At 40.0% G+C, this 27,407-nt stretch overlaps 1 protein-coding gene across 2 annotated transcripts in view; it reads left to right on the forward strand.

The window, feature by feature from the left end:
* Window positions 1-27,407, forward strand: part of WASHC5 (WASH complex subunit 5) — a 53,005-nt gene that overhangs the window by 985 nt on the left and 24,613 nt on the right. The window contains exons 2-14 of one of the 2 annotated variants that reach the window (XM_002692622.6): window positions 3,538-3,847; window positions 4,313-4,458; window positions 5,142-5,226; window positions 5,827-5,927; window positions 7,911-8,103; window positions 10,820-10,972; window positions 12,411-12,524; window positions 14,678-14,849; window positions 19,236-19,363; window positions 20,867-20,996; window positions 24,696-24,808; window positions 26,131-26,297; window positions 26,374-26,449. In XM_002692622.6, coding sequence (XP_002692668.1) covers window positions 3,662-3,847; window positions 4,313-4,458; window positions 5,142-5,226; window positions 5,827-5,927; window positions 7,911-8,103; window positions 10,820-10,972; window positions 12,411-12,524; window positions 14,678-14,849; window positions 19,236-19,363; window positions 20,867-20,996; window positions 24,696-24,808; window positions 26,131-26,297; window positions 26,374-26,449 — 1,764 coding nt within the window. In that variant the 5' untranslated portion in view covers window positions 3,538-3,661. Of the gene's footprint in view, window positions 1-3,537; window positions 3,848-4,312; window positions 4,459-5,139; window positions 5,227-5,826; window positions 5,928-7,910; window positions 8,104-10,819; window positions 10,973-12,410; window positions 12,525-14,677; window positions 14,850-19,235; window positions 19,364-20,866; window positions 20,997-24,695; window positions 24,809-26,130; window positions 26,298-26,373; window positions 26,450-27,407 lie in introns of those variants that run through there. The other variant, XM_059874413.1, reaches the window with a different exon arrangement.

Consider the following 27,407-nt stretch of genomic DNA (forward strand, 5'->3'; position numbering starts at 1 on the left):
AGTGCGTGGAACTTCCTCCAACCTTGATGGTTGCCGGAAGGAGGGAGATTCTTCACTGCCTTTGTCCGCTACAAGGAACACCTTCCGATTTTTTTTATTCTGTTTCAGGATCCATGAATCAAACTAAAGTGATTAGGCTCATTTTAGAACTTTCCTGTAAGAGATGCGCCTGTGGTTTTTATCTCGATCAGCAACCGCTACAGTTTATTCCTGGTAATGGATGGGTGGGGACTAGTGCTCCGTTCTTTATGTAACTGAGGTTTTTATGAAAGGATTAAACTAGATCAGTCTTCTTTTGTCCTCTGTGTAGGATAAAGAATGATTCTTCCCAGGGAACTTTAATTTTCATAATTCAGTTCTGGACTCCTTGGGCAGTTGGTATAATGCTGCCATGCTTCATTCTTGAAAGCATGTTGTCTTTTGTCTAGAATTACTTTCCAAACTAAAAATCACAGTTCCATATCAGTTCTTTAAAATTAAGTTACAGCCACTTTTCTGGGTGCCTTGTAAAAAGAAACAGGAAATTGAGTGGAATTTCTGGTTTCATTTCATGGCAAATAATAAGACAACCTACACTGAGATGAGTGGTCATTATGAATTGTCTTCATTCCTAGCACCAGGAGAACCTCTAAAAGGAAGATTTAATATATTATAATTTCTTCTACCATGCTTATTCATACCTCATTCTAGAGTGATTTTTTTTTTTTAAGTCTCAACTAAGTCTTAACATCTGTAAAGCCACCTACCTCTGAGATCACTGCAACATGATTAGGCGTATTTAATGATGCTTCTTAAATTCTATTCTTTAGGACCAGTTTTTCAGCCAACAATGGGGCTATTTACCAAAGACTGTTGTCGTTGAGTCACAAAGTCAAATCTGACTCTTTGAGGCCCCATGGACTGTAGCCCACCAGGTTCCTCTGTCCATGGAATTTTCCAGGCAAGAATACTGAAGCGGGTTGCCATTTCCTTCTCCAGCGGATCTTTCCAACTCAGGGATTGAACCCATGCCTCCTATCTTGGCAGATGGGTTCCTTACCACTGAGCCACCAGGGAGGCCCACAAAAACTTTAGTCAAATTTGAAGTTGCCTTGAAGTTGCCTACAGTGTAACTCATTGGGTAAAAAGGATTTAAATAAGACACAGGCACACCAGAGTTTTGACTTATGTCATTATCCCAGGCCTAAGCCTCCTTGACCACATGCATGCATGTGCCCAGTGTGTCTGTTTCTTGGGAAAGAAGGCAGGTCATGTTGCTTTGCTTTAAGCTGTTTTCTCTTGGCCACACTGTCCTGTCTTGGTATCCAAATGGTAGCAGTTAGACCTGTTCATCCTAGGCTCCCCACTTCTGAATTGAGTCTAGAATTTCATCCTGCTGAAACCTGGGTTAGTTTGGTGTTCTTCAGAGGACTTCAAGTGACTTTTGTTCCCATTTTCCTTTATTTTCTCCTTGTCTCATTTTCCAAGCCAGACCATTTCAGTAGGAGAAGTGGAATGAAATTATCTGAAATTCAGCCTACTAGGGATCAGTGTGACTCAACAAGCAAGCTTCACAGAGAAAACTGAAGGGACTTGTTAATAATTTATGCCTTAAAGTATATTATAGACAACCCTCGCACGAAAGAGTTCTGGATAACTGTAGTGGCTCCTCTGTAATCCCTGCTATGGGCCCCAGCTCCACCTCCCCCAGCTCACTCCCCACCAGCCACATCAACTACGTGTTCTTCCTTGCACATTCCTACCCCGGGGCCTTACTTGAACTTCCTTATAACTCCTTCCTGGAATGCCCTTCTCCTAGATCATCATCTAAAATTACCTTCAAACCTAGTGGCTTTAAAACAGTATAAACATTTTTTTTCTTTTTTTTTAAATTTGTATTGGTGTATAATTGATTTACAATGTTGTATTAGTTTCAGGTGTACAGCAAAGTGAATCTGTTATACAAATACATATATCCACTCTTTTTTCTATTCTTTTCCCATATAAGCCATTACAGAGGTAAAAAAAAAAAAAAAAAAAAAGTAAGCATTTATTGTCTAATTAATGTTTGTGGTCAGGAGTCAGCTGTGTGACTTAGCTGGTGCCTTTGGCTCAGGGGCTCTTGGGACGTTGCAGTCAAACTGTGAACACAAACAGATCCGGGGCGGAGGGTGGGGGTTGGGGGGATCCATTTCCCAGCCTACTCAAGTGGTGAGTGACAGACTTCTCCATCATCCTATGGGCTCCCTCCACAGGGCTCTCTTACACCCTGACAACTTGCTTTTCCCAGGACACATAAGCTGGAAAGGGTTCTCAAGCCAGAAGTCACAGTCTTTTTTGCAGTCTGATCTCAGAAATGGCGTTTTCACATCCTCCATATTCTTTTCTTTAGAAGGAAATCAGGAAAATCACACTCAGAGAAAGAGGCCTACACAGAGCATGAACAGGGAGGACCATCTTAGAGACCTCAGATACCCTTACAGCTTGCTCCCTCACTTGCTTCTGATCTCTGCTCAAATACCGTCTTATCAAAGACACTTTTACAAACTGTGTAACATCACACACACTCCATCCCTTTACCATGCTTTTCTTTACACGTTGTCACAGCCTGATACATGATTTACTTATTTATCTCTTTCCCACTCCCAGTAGTATGTAGGCTTCATGAGAGCAGGAACTCAGTTATGTTCACTACAATAGTCGCAGGTCCTAAAACAGTGTTTCGCACATAGAAGGCACCGGATAAATATTTGTTGAACAAGTGAATCTATATTATTAAGAATGCTTTCATCTACAAATAATGCAAAACCCAGTTAACAGTAGATAAACCATAAAAGTGGTCCATTTAACAAGGATTACAAGGTGAGGTAATGCCACAGTTGAATCAAGGAATCAGTAACATCAATAAGAATTTAGATTCTTTCCTTCCACGGCACTTGGTCTACTTTGCACTCATTCTTGGTTTGTCCATTGAGTACAAAGTTACTGCAGTTTCACTCTCAATTTTGTTGGGCATAAAACTTAACTTTGATAAGTTTTTCTTGATGATATCATTTCAAGATACATTGCTAATCAGAACCTCTCCACTGCTTAGTGTGAAATAGTTGTCCTTCCTTTAGAATCACCCTATCACAATTCTCAGACATGTGTTAGTCTCAATAGCAGGACCTCCCAAACTTGACGTATGAAAAAAAGCATTTTTAAAGATTGTTCCCTCACCTAATTCTAGTAAATTTTAGGATATAGTTACCTTTTCCCTTGGATCCACACATGCCCTATGACACCTTCTCCCAAGCTCTGGGATCAGCCGCATCATGTCTTTTCTCATGGAGAGAAATGAATAAAGTGTTGAGAAAGAGACCAAGAGTAATAATGTAGCAAAGTCCCTCCACAAGGAAAACATGCAGAGTGGGAAATAAATGCTCTCCCTCCATATCAGAAGTCATTATGTATTATAGTCTTTTTCAGTGAATTTGGAAGAAAAATATTGTGTATATGTTTCACATCCTTCCTTCAAAGCACTGGAGATTGTTCATACTTTTTTTGTTGTTGTTGCAGGTCCTTTAATGGAGTGGCCAATGTATCAACAGACCTGGTTTCATCTGATGACTTACAGACCCCAGCTCTGAAGCCAGTCACACATTCCCTGTGGCCAGGCCCAGAGTAGCTGATTTTCCTCAAGATGGTAGACTTTTTGGCTGAGAATAACCTGTGTGGCCAGGCAATCCTAAGGATTGTTTCCTGTGGCAATGCCATCATTGCTGAACTTTTGAGGCTCTCTGAGTTTATTCCTCCTGTATTTAGATTAAAAGACCGAGCTGATCAACAGAAATATGGAGATATCATTTTTGATTTCAGCTATTTTAAGGTAATCTTCCTCGAAGCTTTTCTTACCAATCTTTTCTACAAAAGCGTGCTTTCTCTGGAAACCAGGAGACTGGGATGTTAAGTAATTATGGAGAAAGAGTTAAAAAGAAAAGCTTTGCAACAAAATTTAATATCAGCTAATTTGAAAAGTAATATAAACGTACTGTGCAGAAGCTCTAATGTAACACAATATAATCAAATTTTTAAAAGATAACTTTGGTATGCTATATTTCACATTGAAGTCTGCCACATTTAAAAGCATGCAAATTGTGGGTTCAGTTCAAGACCATCTCCTTCAAGGGGATTTTATATCTAGGCTTCTGCTATCTACTTTCTATTCTCTGCTTTCAATTTTTTATATCCCTTTAGAGGCATAAATAACACATTTTTCAAAGATACTTTAGAAATTGTTACCGGCAATTGTATTGTTTTTTTGACTCTTTCTTTGATGTGTTTTTCTTCTTAGGGTCCAGAATTATGTGAAAGCAAACTGGAATCTAAGCCAGAGCTACAGGATTTAGATGAAGAATTTCGGGAAAACAACATAGAAATTGTGACCAGATTTTATTTAGCATTTCAAAGTGTGCATAAATATATTGTAGACTTAAACAGGTATTGACTAATTTAGTAATAGCTAATTTTGATAGTAAATAGTGGAGAGGGAGAAGGGACATACTAGAACATGTATATCTTTCTGAGTTACTAAGAAATTTACTAACTTATACCCTAGGTAATTTTCTTTTCCTTCCTGTGGCACTAGTCATCTTAAGTGTGGTAGAGTTTCATTATCACGTCCTCCTCTTGTGTAGTATTATAATCATCTTGCTTTATACCAAGTCTTTGGCTTTCAGTCTTGATCCTAATTTAGTTTATTGAATATGAGAAGTGGGAAAGAAAAAAAAAACTTAATTTTTGTAGCATTGGTAGCCATAACCTTCCTTCATATCTGTGACCATACAATATTGTCTTCCTTCTAGCCCTTCAGTGTTCATTATTCATTAGCTCTTAAGCTAACTACTCCATGTTCTTATGCCATTATTTCCAAGATTTCTGTAATTCATAAATCAGGACTAAGGAGTGTTCCTTTTACTTGGAGTGGCCATAAATAACCCGTGGCCCTAATCATGAGTTTCTACTCACAAACCTATTCTTAAAGCACATGAATGGAAACAAATGATTTGAAGGCCAGAATATGTGGTATATTGCCTAATCTTTTAAACATCTTTACTGTCCTTCTTCAATGATATTAACCTTTCATTTTCAATGGATAACTTGCTCTGGGGTTTCTTTTCTAGGTATCTAGATGATCTCAATGAAGGTGTTTATATTCAGCAAACCTTAGAAACAGTGCTTCTCAATGAAGATGGCAAACAACTTCTAGTAAGTAGTAGTGACCATTTAAAATAAAAAATTCAGGAATGTCAAACTTACTTTTTTCCCTGTAAGTCACCAATACATACAGTGTATCCTTCTTTAAAGAGAAGCTAAATAAACTGATAACTGTCACCTAACTGGTAGGTCTTTGTCTGAACTTAGAACATAGTAGACTTTGAACAGAATTACAAGTAAATGAAGATTATGTGGACTGTGTGTACTTCCTTGGTGTAACAGTTCTATCTTCTTTATCTTTTGCATCCTAGACATCTAGCCTGGTACCTAGTACATGGTGATCACTTAGGAAATGTTTGTAAAATAAATGAATGGTCTAGAGGTACTCAGAATCTTGGGATTCTATTTTGGTATCCCAAGCAAAATACAAAAAATAGACCAGCTGAAAGATAGTCATTGTAAATTAAACTTTGCATAAATGTTTTAAAGCCCATTCTGTACAGAAGATGAGACCCTTTGAGGGGAGGATCCTGCATTCTCCTTGCAATATAAAGCTTTTAGGAGAAATGAGAGCAAAGGGCTCCTTTTACCCATCATCAGCTGTGCTGCATAAGCTTGTGTGAACATGGCTCCTCTCTTTTTCTTTTACAGTGTGAAGCGCTGTACTTATACGGAGTTATGCTTCTGGTCATTGACCAAAAGATTGAAGGAGAAACTAGAGAGAGAATGCTGGTCTCTTACTATCGATACAGGTATCCCTGAGCTAAGACCATGCCCTCCAAAAGCACTGCTCTTGGTAAAGTGCAGTGTAGATTTCCTATCCTCCTTTTATTATGAACAACAGCAATATCATCTAGAATGCAGAAGATAAGACTCTTATCACTGCTGAACATAATACATGATGTGGAAATATAACACTCCGTGTTTTATATCATCATAATAGACTATACATCATATAATCTATGTATGATGTGTGGAATAATTTATCTATTATAGATTTTAGAGATATATGGATTATCATGTCCGTGATGGTACCTCAGTTTTTTAAAAGAGGAATCTGAATTTCTGTTACCTTAAAGATAAAATTTGGGAAGTCTAATGAATTTTTTTTTTTTTTTTTAAGTTTTCAAACATTAGTCCTTGGCAGATGTAAGGATACAAATGAGCCTTCTGTTGCCATTTTCAGATTGATACATTTTGAAAAGTTATCATTCAGGGCCAGGTTGAAAGTGAATTCTCACTCATAAATACTGTATTGGGTTGGCCAAAAAGTTCATTTGGGTTTTTCAGTGAGATGTGACTTCAAGAAGTAAGGGCTTAAAAACAGGACCTACCTTAACTAATTGTGATTTCAGTCCCTAACACACATTTTTCAGTTTGTTGAAATAATGAGTCAAAATCTGGACACCAGGTCAATGTCAGAAATAGTTAAGATTCAGGAAAGAAATAGCCAAGAGGCAGGAATCATTTAGGAACTTGGGCTACAGAAGCATGGGCTAGAATGAACATTTTCAAACTTACAAATTAGGACAGGATAAACAGGGCAGAGAGTCAGAGCCTCAACAGAGAGGGATTGTCTGGGCGGTGTTGTATTAGCAGCCACGCTTCGTACTCTGCCTTCTCAGCAGTAAATCAGGCTACTCAGCTCTCCTGTTCTGTCTCAGCTTTATCAGGGTGTGAGGCTGCGTAATTCAGTCACATCAGTGTGACCATGAGCTTCTTTACTATCCCTATTTTTTTAAATGAGCTTCAAATGGTCTTGCCTCTGTTTCTGAAAGTACATGAAAAAACAAAAACAGTAACATGAAGAAGAAGAAAGAGGTTTGCTCATCAAGCCCAGCTTTGACAATCCAGCTTTGTCCCTTTGGGCACAACAGCTAGTTGATTAGAATGTGAGGATCCATTATTGAAGAGACACCAGACAGTTTCAAGTCAGAGCTGCAGTAAAGGAGATTCTCACATCAGATAGGAGGTCATCTTCAAGTCTAAGATTGAGTCTCTTTGGAGATTTGCTACTTCAAACCACCAGGAAAATCACAGATGTTTTGATTAAATCTCTGTAGAAGGTACACCTTGCCAAGAAAAACCAGTTGGTATATCCCACTTGAAATTGACTTTATTTTTTTAAATTATTTTTAAATATATGAAATGTTGGTGTAGGTTCACATTCTTTATCCACAATTCTGAAATCCAAAGAGCTCCAACAGAAATATATGCATATACACACATGCACACAGAGTAACCACTTTGGCAGCAAGACCTAACCTAATCCAAAATTTGGAGTCAGAACCTGATCGGCACCTATATGAGGCTATGGACTGTCTTTCTTTATCTCATTTGTGTGAATGTTCATAGATTTTACTGTAGAAACATCAATGTGTCTTGATCATGGGATGCCATCTGCCACCCTGCTGCAGTATTATTTATAATGTATGTATCATGTTACTTTCTTATATTTGAGAAATGCTGTCTTCCAAAACAAATCCTGCCCCTTGGGAAAGGGGTCGTGGACCTTTACATAAAACTGTACATACGTACAAGAACCCATCTTAAAAGTTTGCTATATTACAGGCTTTTTGAAAACATAGTTTTGAATCTTAAGGATATAAATTGATCCACTCATACCTAAAACTATATAAAGTCAATTTATACTGAAATTCTGCTTTGCTGGACTTCTTATTTGTAATATATGCGGTTTGTTTGGCCCTTTATTTCCCATTGTGAACATGGCTCAGTGCTGCCCGATCTTCTGCTGATTCAAATATGGATGATATTTGTAAGCTGCTTCGAAGTACAGGTTATTCCAGCCAACCAGGGGCCAAAAGACCACCCAACTATCCTGAGAGTTACTTCCAGAGGGTGCCTATCAACGAGACCTTCATCAGCATGGTTATTGGTCGGCTGAGATCTGATGATATTTACAACCAGGTAGGGATTTAATCTATTATTAAACCTATCTTTATAGTTTAAAAGTATAGTTTAAAAATCTTATAGATTTTACCTTCCTCCTCAATTATTTCTTTCCTTCTTGCTCAGAAGAGTAAAAACAGCAAGAAACCTTTTAAAACCTCTGGGCTGTGCTTTGGAATTGTATAGAAAAGAGGAATATTATTTTGGGATTAAGAGATTAATATCTCTTGGAATAGAGATTTCAAGAAGGAAATGAGTTCTGAACAATATTTGGAGAGAAGATGCATTGTTTTAGGTGTCAGTTCAGAAATGATTGCCTAGTGTACCCTCTGTGGCTGTCATGCGTTCAGTAATGGGGATCCACTGCTGATGAAGGCAGGCCCTGGTTCCTACTCATAATGAGCTTGTAGCTGAGGAAAGAAGGCAGACAAAGGAATTAGAGTAAAGCAAGATGGGGATTATCTTAGGGGAAGCACAGAGTGCCACGAAGCATGTTAACAGGCAGCAAGATTGCAGCAGATGACTCAGGGGTGTTTGGGCCACCCCGGTAAAGGAAGGGGCATGAGCAGGGTTGAAAAGTCTCACTTTCCTCTCAGGTGTGTGTGTTGTTCATGGATCTAAGAGAATACCACAGAAAGTTACCATTTGACTTCTTTTTCCTGAAGAAAACGCAATTTCATATATTTGTTTCCTCTTTTACTAGAGAGAGTAAAGAGTTGGACCTGTAATGACTGGGTACCGTCTATTACAGAGCCCACCTGTTCTATACAGTTCTTAGGTAGACTGCTAGTTTTTTGTATGAATATGTTAAGTGTACATAAAGAGTTTTTAGTTAGTTTGTTTTTTTTTAAGACAGCTCAAATCAGGAGCTACCTGCAGATGCCAGGTCTCCATAATATTTGATGCCATCTTCCCATGGACGGAGGAGCCTGTTAGGCTGCAATCCATGGGGTCGCTAAGAGTCGGACATGACTGAGTGACTTCACTTTCACTTTTCACTTTCATGCATTGGAGAAGGAAATGGCAACCCACTCCAGTGTTCATGCCTGGAGAATCCCGGGGACGGGGGAGCCTGGTGGGCTGCCGTCTATGGGGTCGCACAGAGTCAGACACGACTGAAGTGACTTAGCATAGCATAGCATTGAGAATTCAGTATGAGCCAGAATCATAGGAGGTTTTTTCCATATACGATTTTCTTTGTTGTTCATAATAATCTTGCAAAAGAGCATTATCCTTATGTTGCTGTGGAGAAAAATAAGGCTTAGAGAGCTTAAATAATTTTCACAAGGTCACATAAGTAGGTAGCAGAACCATAATTTGAATTCCGGCCTGTATGACTTCAAAGCCCATGCTGTTTCTTCAACTGTCTGTCATTAACCCTTCTGTTAACCCTTCTGCCTCCTGGGTGGTCCGTTTTGTCAATGTTTCAAGGCAGCGTATTTCGATTCTCTCCCTGCCCTGTGACCTTTATTAACACAGGGATTGAGCTGTAGTTGTGCTGTGAATCCACCCCTCTCCCTGCCCTGCACCTCCCCTGTGCCTGGCTGATTGGACCAGGGCAGGTCACTTGACCCAAGAGAGATCAGATTCTCTGTCTCCAGGTAATATGGAATTGGGCCTGAAAAACAATTTTGGGACGCGGATTTACCCACAGCATGCAAAACTTGGAGTTTGGGGCCACGTCAGTCTGCCATATGGACAATAGTCTGAAGAAACAGTTGAGCATCGCATTCCGGGGAGAAATAATGAAGGCTTTCTGGTTCACAGCTCCAGGCCCTTCCTGAAACCTGACCACATTCCTCCCTCCAGATTCCATGGGACATTGCTGTATCTATCCTTAATAACTGCCTCCCTTTCTCCTGGTCCTCAAGGTGATGTATACTATGTGGAGCCAAAGATTCCTAATGCTTGAGGCAATGGAGCCCTGGGACTCAGCAGCATTTCACAGGCAGGGAGAACACCCAGCAAAGCAGTCTGAGAAGAGAGACTGGTGTCTGGGAAACCAGAGGAGGAGAGAATTTCAGTCCTCAGGAAATTTAAGTGAGAGTGCTAGAAAGAGGTCATTGAAATGGATGACTGTGAGGCTATGTGTGACCTGAGGAAATTCCACTGAAGTGATAGGTGTTGTTCAGTCACTAAGTCATGTCCGACTCTTTGTGACCCCATGGACTGGCTCAGCAGGTTCCTCTGTCCTCTGCTGTCTCCCGGCATTCGCTCACATTTCATGTCCATTGAGTCAGTGATGGCATCTAACCATTTCATCCTCTGCCGCCCCCTTCTCCTTTCGTCTTCAGTCTTTCCCAGCATCAGGGTCTTTAACCCCATTGAGGTGATGGTGGAGGTCAAATGCCAATGAGCTGAAGAATAAACAGAACGTAAAAGATAGCACCAGTGAGTGTGGAATCGGTCAGCTCTATAAGAGTTTCTCTGTGATGGAAGAGACACGAAATTGGACAGTAAGAGATATAGGATTTTTTTTTTTTTTTTTTTAAGGGAAAAGAGTTAGAATTGCAGCAAAGTCAGGGACAGTCAAGAGACCGTCGTGAGGCTAGAGATGGGAAGAAGGTCCTAGTGACTGGCGCCATAATCTGAGAATTGCTTCCAGTGCCCAGGATCCTCAAAGAGATGGACTTTTGAGAGGTTCATGTATCTTAGAACTGGTCATTTACTTGGCACATGTAAATTCAGCTGTCACTAGTATCTGTCTCTCCTGGGTCTGGTCTCTGCCTTGCAGGTCTCAGCGTACCCATTGCCAGAACATCGCAGCACAGCTCTGGCGAATCAGGCTGCCATGCTGTATGTGATTCTCTACTTTGAACCTTCCATTCTTCATACCCATCAAGCAAAAATGAGAGAGATAGTGGACAAATACTTTCCAGACAATTGGGCAAGTATTGCTGTTAGTCTTTTATTCTCTATAATAAACTTGTTGGAAAACTGATTTTTTTCTATCCTTTTGCCTATAAACCTAATGTTGAAATAATGAGACATAAACTCCCTTAAGTAAAATTACTTTAAGTATGCTGAGAATATCACAAATCATAGCATGAAGGAATGAATCAGTAAAATTTCCTGAAGCACCTATTTGTGTTTTTTTTCTTAAATGAATACTCTCAAGGTAGAACAACCATGTGTTAAAATGGATCTTGCTTTAGCCACTGAGAGTGCAACTAAGTTACGTAAGCATTTGTCTTACAAATCTAAACCAGCAGAATTTATCTAATGTCACTTTGTGAATAGGGATTGCGCTTTTATAAGTTTCATCTGTAAGCTAATGTGGGCCCTTAAGGTTGACGTTACTGTAGGGATGAGCTTATAACTTTTTAAACATATTTGGCTTAAAAATGTTAATTCTTAAAAGTTTAAAACTGACAGTGTACTTAATATGTATGAAACATTTTCTTTGCACATAAAGGTTTGAACAAAGCATAGTGAGTTGGATCACATTTTCAGGGCCCAGATTTTATTTCACTCCTTACCAACTATTGAGCCACAGGCTGTCTGTAATGAGGGACCTGACTGAAGAGCTTTACTGTCGAGAAGAACAGCCTACAATTAGAAGATGATGCTTCCTGTCCACAAATGAATCATACCCATGAGCTGGGAGATGAGTAGCCAAGAGGAAAACTTTTGAGAGAGTCTGGCTTCATTTGCCTAGGTTTTAACAAAGAAGTTCTGACTGTGATACTATACTGAGAAACACTTTTAGCATTAAAGAAGGTCAAAGTCCAATTACATGATATTTACAAGATACATTCCTGATAAGACACCCTGGCACACTGAAAATAAAGCAATTTTTTAAAATATGCCCATAAAAAGCCAAAAAGATTAATACTATACTGCAAAGAATTTTAAAGAAAAATATTAATAGAGATAAAGAGGGGTTGTATATAATTTTTAAAAGAAATGTGAAACATAATGCCACTCTTCTCACAAAAATTTCTGAGACAAGTTTAGTTTGATTAATGAGAGTATAAAGGTGAGATGAAAATAATTGGGAAAACCACTACTCTGGTCAGAGTCTCTGCTTTTCCCTCCCTTTTCATTTTTCTTCATCTAGGAATCTTACAAACCAGCAGTTGGAAAAGAAAACCTTGTTTTCGTTGTTTTTCCATGAATAGCGGCATGTAATAGTCACTCTTGTTTCCAAGCACTCAGAAGTAAAATCACTTCCCTGTATATTTGAAAAGTCTTGGTTTTTCACTGGAATGGCATTTAAACTTGAAAGAGTGGGTGATGTCTCCTATAACTTTGTATTTTCCCAGCCCCTTGCCTTGGAATGAGTAGGTGTTTAACAAATACTGAATAAAGGTCTCCTCTTTCAGGTAATTAGTATTTACATGGGGATCACGGTTAATCTAGCAGATGCTTGGGAACCTTACAAAGCTGCAAAAACTGCTTTAAACAACACCCTGGACCTTTCAAATGTCAGAGAACAGGTAGGTTCTGATTAATCAGGAGGGTTCTCAACTACATGCTTGATGTAATGGGGTGGGAAATGAGCTAAGTAGATTTCCCAAGCGATTTGGAAGATGCCTGCATAGACATTTTAGTGCAATGATTAATGAAAGCGGAATTTTGAACATTGAAGTAACAGATAATTATAGATTTTTAACTTTATGAGCTGTATAAATGGGAGTTGGCTTCTAAGGAAAATTCAACACCCTGAGGTGACTACTGTGACATTTGGCCCCAGGTGACTACATTTACTCTTCTTAAAGACTGTCCTCGTGGACGGAGCTCCCTTCCTGAGAAGCTAGAATTTTAATGTTTTCATCAGTAGGATTGAGTGTTGAACATGGTAACTGGACGTAGACAGTCAACCCTTTCACTGTAATTTACACTCATCATTCTGGTGTGTGAAGCACCAAGACCAAAATAAAGACAGTTATCTCCTTAAATTTGAAATGGCTACATTCTGTCTCTCTGATGAGAACCAAGGCAGAAGGAAATACCTAAGTAAACAGAAGAATCAAAATCTTTTTCTTGGGGCACATACTTGATACTTCTCAACAGTGATGGTCTTCCTCAACCTGGCTGTCTGAGTTTTTGAGTTTCCAAGTGTGGGTAGAATGACACTGACTCAAGGAACTTCAGCATGTTTTATTCAGACAAATCGAATTCCATAAATAATGCACAAAATAATTTCAATTTTGGCATATTTCCCAGAAATATATTAGAGAAAGTGGTGCTTCCATGCTTTCCGGCCTCAGAGCATTAATTTTTCATGACTAAAAATCCTTTCCAAAATCACATCTTCTCACCCGTGACATTGCGATTTCTTAAGAGGCTTCTAATGACGCATCTTGTGCTTATTTTAAACTAACCTGACTAGGTTGATGGTGTTTGCCATTCAACTCTTGCTTTAGGAAAGCAGAGTGACCAGATTTCCACATAAGGCCGGTCAATTTTGATGCGCTGAGGTGTATTTCATTAAGCTCTTGTGTGTACAGATTCATCTTTTGAGTGTTTCTGCTCTGCTCTAACTCCTTTGTCAATAATAATAGGTAGAACAAGCAGTTTAGCTAGTGCCTTTGTGTCTCTTTACATCCAAGTTAAGAGAAGCAATGCCAAGAAAAAAATGCTCCAGTTTTCCAATTTACATTTGAAGAAGCCAATACTCAGAGGTTAAATCCAAAGTCACACCAGTATTTCTAGATGTTTGCCTCTCAATTCTAAGTCCAGGGCTTTTTTCAAAAATGTCCAGTAGGGACTTTCCTGGTGGTCCTGGTGGCTCCCAATATCGGAGGTCTGGTCTTGGAATTAGGTCCTGCTTGCCCCACACCAGAGCATGCCATAAATAAGACCCAGTGCAGCCAAATAAAAACAAATTTTGAAAAAATAAAGAAGAAAGAAACCCCAGATGTTCAATAAACCACTTGCCTTTGTTGTTGTTGTTCAGTCGCTCGGTCGTGTCCAACTCTTTGTGACCCCATGGACTGCAGCACACCAGGCTTCCCTGTCCTTCACTATCACCAGAGCTTGCTCAGACTCATGTCCATTGAGTCAGTGATGCCATCCAATCATCTCGTCCTTTGTCATGCCCTTCTCTTGCCTTCGATCTTTCCCAGCATCAGGGTCTTTTCTAATGAGTCAGCTCTTTGCATCAGGTGGTTAAAGTATTGGAGCTTCATTTTCAGCATCAGTCCTTCGAATGAATATTCAGGATTGATTTCCTGTAGGATTGATTGGTTTGATCTCCTTGCTGTCCACGGGACTCTCAAGGGTCTTCTCCAATACCACAGTTCAGAAGTATGAATTCTTTGGCGCTCAGCCTTCTTTATGGTCCAACTCTCACATCCATATATGACTACTGGAAAAACCATAGCTTTAACTAGACAGACCTTTGTTGGCAAAATGATGTCTCTGCTTTTTAATACACTGTCTAGGTTGGTCATAGCTTTTCTTCCAAGGAGCAAGTGCCTTTTAATTTCATGGCTGCAGTCACCATCTGCAGTGATTTTGGAGCCTGTATGTTATTTGTCTCATATAGAAATATTATTATTTATCCAGGGATTCATTTGAATATAATTCACTTTCAAGGTGATTCTTTCTTTGAAATGTTATTCAAGTTTTCTTTTCCTTTTCGCAGGCAAGCAGATACGCTACTGTCAGCGAAAGGGTGCACGCACAAGTGCAGCAGTTCCTGAAAGAAGGTTACTTGAGGGAGGAGCTGGTTCTGGACAACATCCCGAGGCTTCTCAACTGCCTGAGGGATGGCAATGTCGCCATCCGATGGCTGATGCTTCATACAGCGGACTCTGGTAACACACAAAAGGCGTGACCATGTGTGTCGCTTGGTATATAGGCGTGCCAAACCCTGATCTGCCACGTGATGCCAAGTGGTTTAGCTCTTGAATGAGAATCAAGTTGCTTTTGTAAAATGGTCACTTTTGTGTCAATTTGGTCAAAGCAGTGGCCCACCTGAACAGCCCTTGTGCCAAGTCCTGTTAGGTGTTTATGAGTATGAGGACACCTACCTCCCAGGTTCGAGGAGCTCGTCACTGGTCAGACTGGGAAGATCAGATGTCTACCCATGAAAAAGTTTAGCTGTGGATACAGGTAGAATAAAGCCTTCCCACCTCATCCTTCCAAAGATGTCCATGGCCAAGTCCCTGGACCCTGCGGGCATGTTATATTACAGGGCAAAGTAGATTCAAGTTGCAGATGGAATTGATGTTTCTATAATCAGCTGACCTTCAAGTAAAGAGATTATCCCAGTGGGCCCAGCATAATTACAAGTATCCTTAAATTGGGAAGAGGGAAGCAGAAGAGTCAGAACTAGACAGGTGGCATCATGAAAGAGACTCAGAAGGTCCCTGCTGGCTTTCAAGATGGAAAGGGCTACAAGCCAAGGAGTACAGGCAGCTTCTAGATTCTGAAAAAGACCAGGAAACAGTTTCCCCCATGGAGCCTCCAGAAAGCACACAGTCCCCCTGATGCCTTGATTTTAGCCCGGTGAAGGCCAGTCAGATTTCTCACCTCTGGACTATAAGAGAATAAATTTGTATCATGTTAAGCCACTAAATTTGTGGTAATTTGTTACAGCAGCAATAAGAAGCAGATACAAGGGCCAGGCCAGCACCTAAGAGCCAGATGTGTAAAACAGACGGTGGCATTTGAGTCCAGAGTCCAGAACAGGAGAGAAACATTGCTTGGGGTAGAAGAGTGGAGGAAGGCTCTTCACGGAAGGCAGGAGCTGACCAGCCCTTGGTATGATTTAACAGTAAAAAGCAGAAAAAATTCTAGACTGGAGAAATGACCAAAGAAAGGACAGAAGGAAGGGCAGAAAAATGCGGGCCCACTTTGCTGAGGAACTGGCTAGATCAGGGTGCTTAATTAAGATAGATGAGATTTTAACTTTTTCTGGGTCATGGTTAGCCCTGTTTGATACCCTTTTGTCTGTCAAGGGGGTTCCATGGATCATGTAAAACACTTCCACAGAGTCCTTAGGCCCACGACTTTGAAACCGCTGGTTGACTGGTCCTACTTGGGTTGGACCAACACCTGAGCTTATTCAGGGCCGACACAGTTCCTTATACTTAGTATTAATAAATGCTTGATCAATATTAATTACTAATGAGTTCCCTCATCCGGAGTTGCACACTCCTTCGCCTAAGAGTGATGTCATTCAGCAGTCCTAGAAAGCCAAGGCTCTCGTTTTTATTTTTCACACAACAGATTTTTGTAGAGCATCTACCCGAGTCCTACTTTCAATATCTCCTGGTTTTTTTCAGGTGAGATTGTCTCTCAAAAAAAAAACAAAACTATCCACACCAGATAATCCTGCATCCTCCCTGGGTAACACGGTAGATCCGTCTCCCAACCCCTCTGGGCAAGATGCCCTTGACACTGCCTCTAGCTGCCACCTGTCTCTGCTTCCTGTGAGTGGTCAGCAGTGAGACTAGCAGGTGGACTTCCTCATCCTTCGGCTCTTTGAAAACATGGGGAGTTTCTCCTCAGCCTTGCCTCTTCACACTAGAAATGACCAGCTTCTTAAATCCTTCACATGAATGCTGCTTTCCAGTTTTATTTTTGTTTTTTATCATTTTGCTTCTTGGCCTAGACCTCTCTCCATTTACTGTTTAATCACAGCATGAATATCAGGGCCAAAGTTTTTAATCATCTCATGGACTAATCTTTAAGTAGTCAAGTTTATGTTTTACTTAAAATCCAGTCCTAATTTGAGAATTTTACTACATTGACTCAGCTTATAATCTTCTTTACCATAAATCTTACATTCAGAAGCATGTAAACAACTCAAGCCCTTACTTTATCCCATCATAAAGCCAACTGTGGGTTTCTAGTGACTCAGCCTCCTCTTTGTCTTCTGGATGACTGTGCCTAATAGCCGTGCCTGTGTTCTGGAAGCCAGTGGTCTCCTGGATTTGTGCCCCTGCCAGGGACCAGCTCAGCTTGCCGGAGTTCTATACTTTTATCTTCAGCCACATCTGTTTTCCATTTCTGAGCTGGCAATTATCTGATCTGATTGCACAAGGTCAGAATTTACCAGAAACAAATGATTTGCCTATCTGGTTGTGAGTCATATGTGGGAGAAGTAACTGCTTCTTTAGCTTTTATGCTGTTTTGGTCATGGTGTGCAGAAAGGAAGACGTATTTCTCATATTCCCTCCTGTTAACCCACTGGAGCTAATTGTTAATGCGCAGTGATATTCCCTTCCAAAAATGAAGGGAAATTAATCTCAGATTTTGTGTTGAATTAGAATTAATATAAAAACAAATGGAAAAACAAACAAACAAATGGAACTCCTTACAGGTTGGGTTGGTTTTTGTTTTTTTTTTTTTTTCCTGTTCTGTTTTTGTTTTTTAAGGTAGGCAAACCTGAAGCTGAAAAATGCTTTCTGTGTGATCAATGTCATCAGTTCCAATATATTTCTTCCTAGGGACTTCTGGAGAATGCTTGGTAAATCAGAACTCTGCAGTTTCCCCTGAAAACTGAGCCCTTCTCCAGGTTGTCATGAGTCTCTTCCTGATGGAGTAACTTGGAAATCAATATATAAAATAACCTTGCTCAAGCTTCACCATAACTGAAGCAGCAAAAACACCTGTGATACGTGCTTGTAAAGCGTGGTCATTCTGTACATGCCGGACATCCTGAGATGCTGGTGGGAGGGCTCAGAAAGCCTGAAAAGCACGGTGATACTAGAACAACTGTGAGGGACCTGGTACCTTCATGGCTATGAACTTTCTGACAATGTTTATTGTCTTAAAGACTTTTATTTTGACTTTATTTGCAGTCTGAGTAGCTTTTACGTGTAAATATTTTGCCCTATTCTATTTTTTCTTTTTCTTTCTTGCATAAATAATTGACCCCATAAATCAGTTTCAGCAAATACCATTATTTTTTATTCTGTATATTTTTTAACATGTTTTTTATTTGAAATGATTTATCTTGGCAACTGATACACTGACCAGGAAATCAAAACATCTGGTGACTTATGCCTGGGTCAATCACTGCCTAATTTTGTGACCTTAGCCTAGTAGCCATACACTCTCCAGGTCTAGGTGGTGGATAATCCAGAAAGCTCTGAGCATCAGTCATGCCTTTACAAAGAGCATGAGGATGGTGTCAGGCCTGGTTCTTCTGGTTTGGAAGTGCCACAGCTTTGTGTGGTGACCCTGCTCCCCTTGTGTGTCAGTGGTCCCCAAGGACATCCCAAGCTCCATGCTTTACTAGGCCCAGCGTATGTACTTATGGCCATGATTTGCAACAGCAGAAAGATAGCACGATCGGCACAGGACAGAGGTGCCTGGGTGAAGTCTAGAGGAAACGAGGCACAGCTTTTAAGAGTTCTCTCCAAGTGGGGTCACACAGGGTCCATTTAGTCCCCCTCGCAATGAGTCATGACAGCATGTGTAAAATGTCAACCAGGGGAGCCCATTAGAAACTGTGTGTCCATGGTTTTTGTTGGGGGCAGGGGGCGCTCATTAAGACAGCCTCTACCTGGCAGGTACCAGCATTCCAGACTCCCGGAAGGAAAGCAGGTGCACATCATAAAGCACATTGTTTTTCCAAAGAGTTAAAGCATGGTGGACCATTCTTATCAGTTCTCAGAATAGTGGGAACCCTTCCAAAATCCAAATTCCCAAATGCCAGCCAAGAGCCAACCTTGCAAACAGGCCTTTTTGAAGATGGCGGTCTCAGGCCTGCTGTGTTAAATCCTTTCTGCACACTTGTCCATAGCTGAATGGCAGAGATCAGTGCCCAACACAAAGCAACTTCAAACAGACAGGACACAAGGAGGCTACCTACTTAGGAAATAGTGCCAAAAAGTTCAACCTATCATTAGTGCCAAAGGCACTGACCCATGGACAGTCGATAACAAACCAACCACAGGATACTTACAAAATTTGGAAACCCTATTCTCACTTTGCTTTTTTTCATTCAACAGTATATCACGGTAACATTCTGTGTCAGATTCAATGTTATATTTAGCAGTTCAATTGTACTTCATCTAGCATAGATGCAATATAATTTATTTTACCATCCATCATTGATACGCATTTTGCTTATTACTTTTTAAATGCTTAAAATAAGGGAAATGAAAGTATTTTGGAATCCATCTTACTTATTATAGGTATTTTCTACACATTTAGTTAATTGGAAACTCTTTTCTCCCTATGTCTAGCCTGTGACCCAAACAACAAACGCCTTCGTCAAATCAAGGACCAGATTCTAACAGACTTGAGGTACAATCCCAAGATCCTCTTTCAATTGCTGTTGGATACTGCACAATTTGAGTTTATACTCAAAGAGGTAAAAATACTGAATAAGTAACCACCAAAATCTTTTCTTAATGCTTAAATTTTTTTTTTTTTTAGAAATTAGGATTTTGTAGCTGTGTCTTTGATTCAAGCTAAAGATTCTAGCTGTCTGAGATAATTCTTATATTCAAAGGATGGTATTAAACATTTAACAGGCATTTAGTCTCTACTGTTATTTAGGGATACAGTGATGGTGAAAAAATGCCCCAGTTCTAGAGGTTATGGTCTAATGAGGAATGTGGATAGTAAACAGAATTACACAAATGAAAATGTAAGTAAAAGCTGAGGTGTATGCTCTAAAGGAGAGGAGCATAGTTCTCCACCTAAAAGAAAGGATCCTGTCCTAGCTTTCATGACTTCCCTGAGAAGGGCAGCAGGAGCTTTTGAAAGATGCTGAGAAAGGGACCTGCCAGAGTTAGCTAAGACAGAGATGGGGAGCATTATGGAGACCATTGCACAGGGAAGACAGACTCTTCTCAGTCCTCTCAGGTAGGGAAGAGCTTGGCCAGTTCAGGCCTGAAAGATCAGCTGGCTGGAGGGGAGAGAATACAACAGAAAGGTATTAGGAAGCGAGGTTGACAGGTGGACAGGAGCCAGCCTGTGCTGGGTGTTGCAGGATAGTCGTCTTCATCTTAAAAGCCAGGAAAACCTATTGCTGCTGCTGCTGCTAAGTCACTTCAGTCGTGTCCAACTCTGTGCGGCCCCATAGACGGCAGCCCACCAGGCTCTGCCGTCCCTGGGATTCTCCAGGCAAGAACACTGGAGTGAGTAGCCATTTCCTTCTCCAGTGCATGAAAGTGAAAAGGGAAAGTGAAGTCGTGGAAAGGCCTAAATAAAGTGGTAGTTTGCATTTAAACAAACTTGACCTAAGGACTTTAAGGGATTTGAGTTCACAAAAGGAAATTCTGTGCTGGTTTTACTCCTTAAAAAGGCTCCATGGCATAATTGGGCTTCCTTGGTGGCTCAGATGGTAAAGAATCTTCCTGCAATACAGGAGACCTGGGTTCGATCCCTGGGTTATGAAGATCCCCTGGAGGAGGGCATGGCAGTGCACTCAAGTATTCTTACCTAGAGAATCAGAGGGCCCTGATGGGCTACAGTCCATGGGATTGCAAACAGTTAGACATGACTGAGTGACTAAGCATAGCACATGGGCATGATAAGAATGGCAGACACCTGGGGGTGTCCAGGTTGTACAGAAGCTTTGGGAGTTTGGATCAGGTGGCCTCTGGAACTAGCCGCAAACCTTGAAGCTCTTTCAGAACCAACACTCACTTTGCCTTAATTAGTCTGAGAGCCACCATCTGAGAGATGGTCTAGCTTTTTTACCCCCCAGTTTGTATAAAGTAGTGATGCTTAAGAGATGGCATCAGAATGATGTTGATTTTAGGTACCTATTTTTATAATAAACTGGGTTTGACTCAGGCTTTCTCAGTAAACTGCCTAAGCTGGATTTTCTCTTAAAATCAGTAAATCTCGTCTGTCTCTTCAACAGATGTTCAAGCAAATGCTTTCAGAAAAGCAGGCCAAATGGGAGCATCATAAGAAGGAGGGCTCAGAGCGGATGACGGAGCTTGCTGATGTCTTTTCAGGAGTCAAACCCCTAACCAGAGTGGAGAAAAATGGTAATTGCTGGAGAGGAAACATCAGTGTTTTTGAAATGTGTACACAGTTTATTAGAAACCAGCAGAGTAAAAAGTCATTATTGTGTTGTTACTGTGTGCTGGGGTATTGCTGATGAAGATTAGAAGTTTAGTTTTGGCTGCCCTAGCCTTGTGCTCCCTTGGGAAATCTCATATGCTCTCTCAACTTCAGGTTTCTTACATATGAAATAAGAAATTGGGGGCTAAATTGGGGCTTAAAGTCATAATCCTCCACCTACCACCACAGTATACAAAGCTAGTGCCTTTAGTGTGTCAGTTTACGTGCATTGGGGGAGGTAATAACTTTCATCATCCTCTCAGAAGGATACTTCTCCCAAGAATATTAATACCACTAAATAGATGATACCTAGGAGTCTTGTGTGCCAGTCCTGTTTGCTGCTTCTTCACTGACGCACCTGCCATCTAGTGGCACAGAGGGGACCTGCAGACTGTCTTTGCAGCCCCAGGGACTGTAGCCTGCCAGGCTCCTCAGTCCATGGCATTTTCCAGGAAAGAATACTGGAATGGGTTGCCATTTCCTACTCCAGGGGATCTTCCTGACTCAGGGATTGAACCTGTCTCCTGCATTGGCAGGTGGGTTCTTTACCATTGTGCCACCTGAGAAGCCCAACATAGCCACAGCTTAGGTTTAACTTTGACAATTTTGATCTTGCTTTTTTAGGAAATTATACCTATAGGAATATTGTGGTATCACTTCAAACTTTTGTATAGATAGGATCCTTTCAAATTGCCCCTGAAAGAACCATTCTGAGTTTTAAGGTGACAAATTAAACTATTTTTTCTGAGGCTTGATATTTGTTTTAACTGTCAAATTTATTTCTGATAAAGTTAATTATACAGTAGAATTGGTTAATAGTATAGATTTTTATTAAAAAATGTAACTCTGCTATTCATAGTCAGTATAAACTTGGGATTACTGTATTTGGCTCTTGTTGATTTATTTGATGCTGAATGGTCGATCCAAAATATATTTCCAAATTATATTATTATTCCTACTGAAGCTTCCCTGGTAACTCAGATAGTAAAGAATCTGCCTGCAGTGCAGGAGACCTGGCTTCGATCCCGGGTCAGGAAGATCCCAAGGAGCAGGAAATGGCAACTGACTCCAGTATTCTTCCCTGAAAAACTTTATGGACAGAGGAGCCTAGCAGGCTACAGTCCATGGGGTCATGAAGATTCAGCAACTGAATTCACACACGCACGGGTTGTTTCAAAGCAGTCTGCAGGTCCCCTCTTGTGCCACTAGATGGCAGGTGTGTCAGTGAAGAAGAACCAATCAGGATTGGAACACAAGACTCTTAGATCTCATCTGTGTTAGTGGTTATTAATTTTCTTGGGAGAAGTAGCCTTCTGAGAAGATCATGAAAGTTATTCCCTCCTACTGAAAAAAGTTGACCAGTTTTTGATGATATGATATATATTGGCAACAGGTTTCACAGATCACCATATTGTATCTTAAAACAAAGAACCTCTGGTACCAATCTAACCAGATAAGTTGTCTAAAATCAGGCACATTTATCTCTATTCTAGTCTCTTTTAAATTCAGTTCAGTTCAGTCGTGTCCGACTCTTTGCGACCCCATGAATCGCAGCACGCCAGGCCTCCCTGTCCATCACCAACTCCCGGAGTTCACTCAAACTCATGTCCATTGAGTCAGTGATGCCATCCAGCCATCTCATCCTCTGTCGTCCCCTTCTCCTCCTGTCCCCAATCCCTCCCAGCATCAGAGTCTTTTCCAATGAGTCAACTCTTCGCATGAGGTAGCCAAAGTTTTGGAGTTTCAGCTTTAGCATCAGTCCTTCCAAAGAACACCCAAGACTGATCTTTAGTTTGGACTGGCTGGATCTCCTTGCAGTCCAAGGGACTCTCAAGAGTCTTCTCCAACACCACAGTTCAAAAGCATCAATTCTTCGGTGCTCAGCTTTCTTCACAGTCCAACTCTCACATCCATACATGACCACTGGAAAAACCATAGCCTTGACTAGATGGACCTTTGTTGGCAAAGTAATGTCTCTGCTTTTGAATATGCTATCTAGGTTGGTCATAACTTTCCTTCCAAGGAGTAAGCGTCTTTTAATTTCATGGCTGCAGGTTCTTACAAATATAAGCATTGTTCCAAAGATCATTCAAAACAATATACTGTATTTTTTCTGGCTGTATAGCATATTTCAGCTTAGAAAGTACTTTCACAAATATTTCTTGTTTGATCCTTACAACCCTGTGAGATAAGCATCTTTATCCTTATTTTGTATATACAGAGACCAAAGCTTTAAAAAGTAATCACCAGCCAAAAGTAACAAAGGTATAAAGCCTAGATCTCAACCATCACCTCAGACTCCAAATTCTTTGTACTTTCTTCTATAGCATAGCTGTCCTTTGGTCCTACAAAAAAAAAAAAAGTTTAAAATTGCAACTAGTTTTCTTCATGTCAGTTTTTTTTTATTAGACTGTAATTTCTTTACAATGTTGTGTTAGTTTATGCTATACAACAAAGTGAATCGGCTATATGTGTCCCTATATCCCCTCCCTCTGTGACCTCCCTCCCACCCTATGTCAATTCTTTTTTTTTTTTAATACTTTTATTTGCTTATTTCTGACTATGCTGGGTCTTTGTTGCTGCACAGGCTTTTCTCCAGTTTGGCGAGTGGAGGCTACTCTCTAGTAGCTGTGGTGTATGGGCTTAGCTGCTCAGTATGTGGGATCTTCCCGGATCAAGGGTCAAACCCACGTCTCCAGGATTGGCAGGTGGATCCTTAATCACTGAGCAACCAGGGAACCCAGATGTCAGTTCTTAAAATAACTTAGATTATAAGCTTTTAAGTGCTTTTATTAAAGTAAAATTATCCCATTGATGACACACAAAAAAACCTTTAGCTTTTTTAACTTGGTGAGGTGAGAAGAGCAAAGGCTTTGACTCTGAACAGTTTGCATACCCTGGCTCCTCCATTAAGTGACTAAGCCACAGAGGCTCTTAGTATCTCCAGGTATCAGCATTCTTATCTGAGAAACGGCTTTTAATTCCACTCCGTAGATTTTTGTGAAGGTAAGATGAAATGAAGCTTAAACCCTTCCCTGATACACTGAGGGTCTCAGAGCATGTTAACAGTACTCACCATCTCTGCCTTTAGAAATGCCAACTGGTTTGTGAGTGCAGATGGCACCCCCTAATCCATTCAGACTCCCCACAGCTCACTGCTCACACGTCACTCTCTTACACGTTGGTCCCACTTTGCCCTCTGAAGTGTGCCACTGCCCTTTCGCCCCAAAGTTTCTGCTGTATCCGTCTCCTCATCTAGGGACAGTTAATCCCTCTCCCCGCTCTGCCCCTGCAGACCCTCACCCACCGTCCCAGCTCTGTGAAAATCTGCAGTTCCTCCCCGACTCCTCCCCTCCCCCACTGCCATCTTTGCACACATCAGTTTACATGTACCCTTTCTGCCAGGTGTTATAAACTCTTTGTGTACAAAGTTTCATCACTTTTACTAGGTCACATGCCTCAGGCATTTTTGTTGTTACAATTTGGAGAATTCCTGAGAACAATTGATAGATACATAGTAAAATCTTTGTAAGAACTGGACTTGCGAAAGATGATTAAAGTCATAGCCACTGCTACAGTTGTTCTGGGATTTCAGTAGTCTTTTCTTGTTTCTATATTAATAGAAAATCTTCAAGCTTGGTTCAGAGAGATTTCAAAACAAATATTATCACTAAATTATGATGACTCTACTGCTGCGGGCAGAAAAACTGTGCAGCTAATACAGGCTTTGGAAGAGGTAAGGAAAGTCTTTAAATGACAGTTCTTGGATCGTGAACCATACTTTTGACCTACACAACAGTCCTGGAAACATATTTAAGAGACTGTTTCATCAGAAGTAAAAGCAGTGTAAGTGAATATGTTCACTGTTGTATACAGTGCCCTAAAATTGGGAAAATAACTAAATGATAATAATAAAGAGAATGGTAGTGAAATTTATGATATTTCAACTTGCAGAAACATGCATGTAATCTTAAAAAACTAATCATGAAGACAATATAGAGACATTGGGAAAACTATGATAAGGAGGTAAAAGCAAAAGCAAATTTCCATTATATGCACCATTTTTAGGTTTGTAAAAAATGTATGCCTTGGGGGAAAACCTAGAAAAAGATACACAAAAATAAAAATAGTTGTATAATGATCATATGCTTAAAAATAATGTGTTTTCTTTCCTGGAAAAGAAAAGTTTGTTTTTTATCTACTGAAAAATGATTCTCAAAAGAGCATCTTACCTCCACACTCTTAAAACTTGTATGTTTAACCAGGAAAATAAACAAAAGCATCAAAACAATAAGCATACACTCTATTATCTAAAAACAAAAATCAACCATCCTCACCTGGAACCCTGTCCAATTGATATGTATGCATTAATCCTTTTCTTATAAGCTTTTTCTTATTTTTGCAAGGGTTTTAGGATGGCCACTATTATGGCAGCACAGTATAATGCTCCATTGTTAGCATGCCAGTTTCCATAACCATTCCGAAACAATTGCTCACTTGTGCTGTTTCTTTTTTGGTTGTATTTGGATTTTCTAGTCGATAGTACAACTATAAACAATGTTATAAATCTGGGGTGCTTTTTCTCTTTTGCATTATTTATTTTGGCATGTAGCCCATGCCCATTGAATTATATACTTTAAAATGTCAGAACACTATGGAATCATTATTTGTTAAAGAGTTCATCAGAAGAACTTAAAAATGTACAAGTGCCCACTCCTTGGTTGTGGCATGACTTATTTTGTTTTTTAGCAAGCCAGCAAATCTGTGGAATTAGAATTTTCCAATATATGTTTATTGATATTGAAATGGAAAATGGGAGTATTTGCTTATTATGTTATATATGTATGGAATAAGAAATAGTGGAACATTTTCTAATTCTAGAAATATATGCATTGTTTTCTGACTTGGCTTGTACATTTCTGAAATTATATTTTGAAATTAAAATTTTGCCAAGAATGTTAGTTAAGTAGTGTGCTTTATTTGAAGTGTTTTCAAAGAAAAATGAACACCACACAGGCCATTCAGAATTTTAAAATCCAGTGTGTTTATGTGCCCCAGGTTCAAGAATTTCACCAGCTCGAATCGAATCTGCAGGTGTGTCAGTTTCTTGCTGATACTCGCAAGTTTCTCCACCAAATGATCCGAACCATTAACATCAAAGAGGAGGTCCTGATCACAATGCAGATCATTGGGGACCTTTCTTTTGCTTGGCAGTTAATTGACAGGTAATATGGACAACCTGACATTAGTCCTTGGTGGCAGCCACTGTGAACATCATCTTACACTGATGTCTGTTTGCAGCTTCACGTCTATCATGCAGGAGAGCATAAGGGTGAACCCATCCATGGTCACTAAACTCAGAGCTACATTCCTCAAGGTAAGCAAGTAACAGTAAGATCACATTTGCAGTTTCTGAGCAAGCGTTGACCTTCATTTTTATCTCATTCATTAATTCAGTCCAGGATCTCATCCTTTTAGAAAGTTGGACAATTTTAAGTATTTTTATAGACTGAAAACTTTTAGCAAATTTTTCATGAGAGTGTAGTTGGCAAAAGATGTGAGAAATAAAGTTTAAATTCAAAATAGATGTTGGGATGTCTTACAAAAATTGTTTTTAATGAAGAAATTGATTTTTTATAGGTTTTACCAAGATACTAAAAATGTACATTCTTTATTCCCTAGACATGAATAAAATCCTTTTACTTATTCACTTTAAAAAATTCTTGATGAGCTTCTGCTATATTCTAGGATGTCCTCTAAAGATTAGGGAAGGGGACTTCCTTGGTGATTCAGTGATTAAGACTCCAAGCTTCCAATGCTGGGGACATGGGTTCAATCCCTGGTCAAGGAACTAAGATCTCACATGCCACATGGTTCAGCCAAGAAATAAAATTAAAAAATAAGAAGGTTATGTAATAATGGTGAACAAAACAGGCATGGATTGACCCTTCTCTCAAGGTAATTTCATTTAGTGATAAATGAACAAATAATTTACTCAATGTCTTCTGATGAAACTACCTGTGAAGATGTGTCACAACCCAGATTGTCGGGCCCCACCCCCGGAGCTTCTGATGAAGTAAACCTATGTGGGGTTCAAGAATCAGCATCTCTAACAAGATGTCAGGTGATGCTGATGCTGCTGGTCCAGCGACCACAACTTGAGAGCCACTGCCGTAGCAGATACCTGTCATTTTACATTATATCCTTGTCAGAAACTGAACTGATGAAGTTCAGTCATTGTCGCTGTCTTTTGAGCAAAGCCTAGGAGCTTCGTTGTATGTTACTCCTTCTAGAAAGAGAGATTTCTAGGACTTTTTGAAACAGAGAAACAGTGG

The sequence above is a fragment of the Bos taurus genome, chromosome 14 (genome assembly GCF_002263795.3).
Source record: "Bos taurus isolate L1 Dominette 01449 registration number 42190680 breed Hereford chromosome 14, ARS-UCD2.0, whole genome shotgun sequence".
In the NCBI taxonomy this organism is placed as follows: Eukaryota; Metazoa; Chordata; class Mammalia; order Artiodactyla; family Bovidae; genus Bos; species Bos taurus.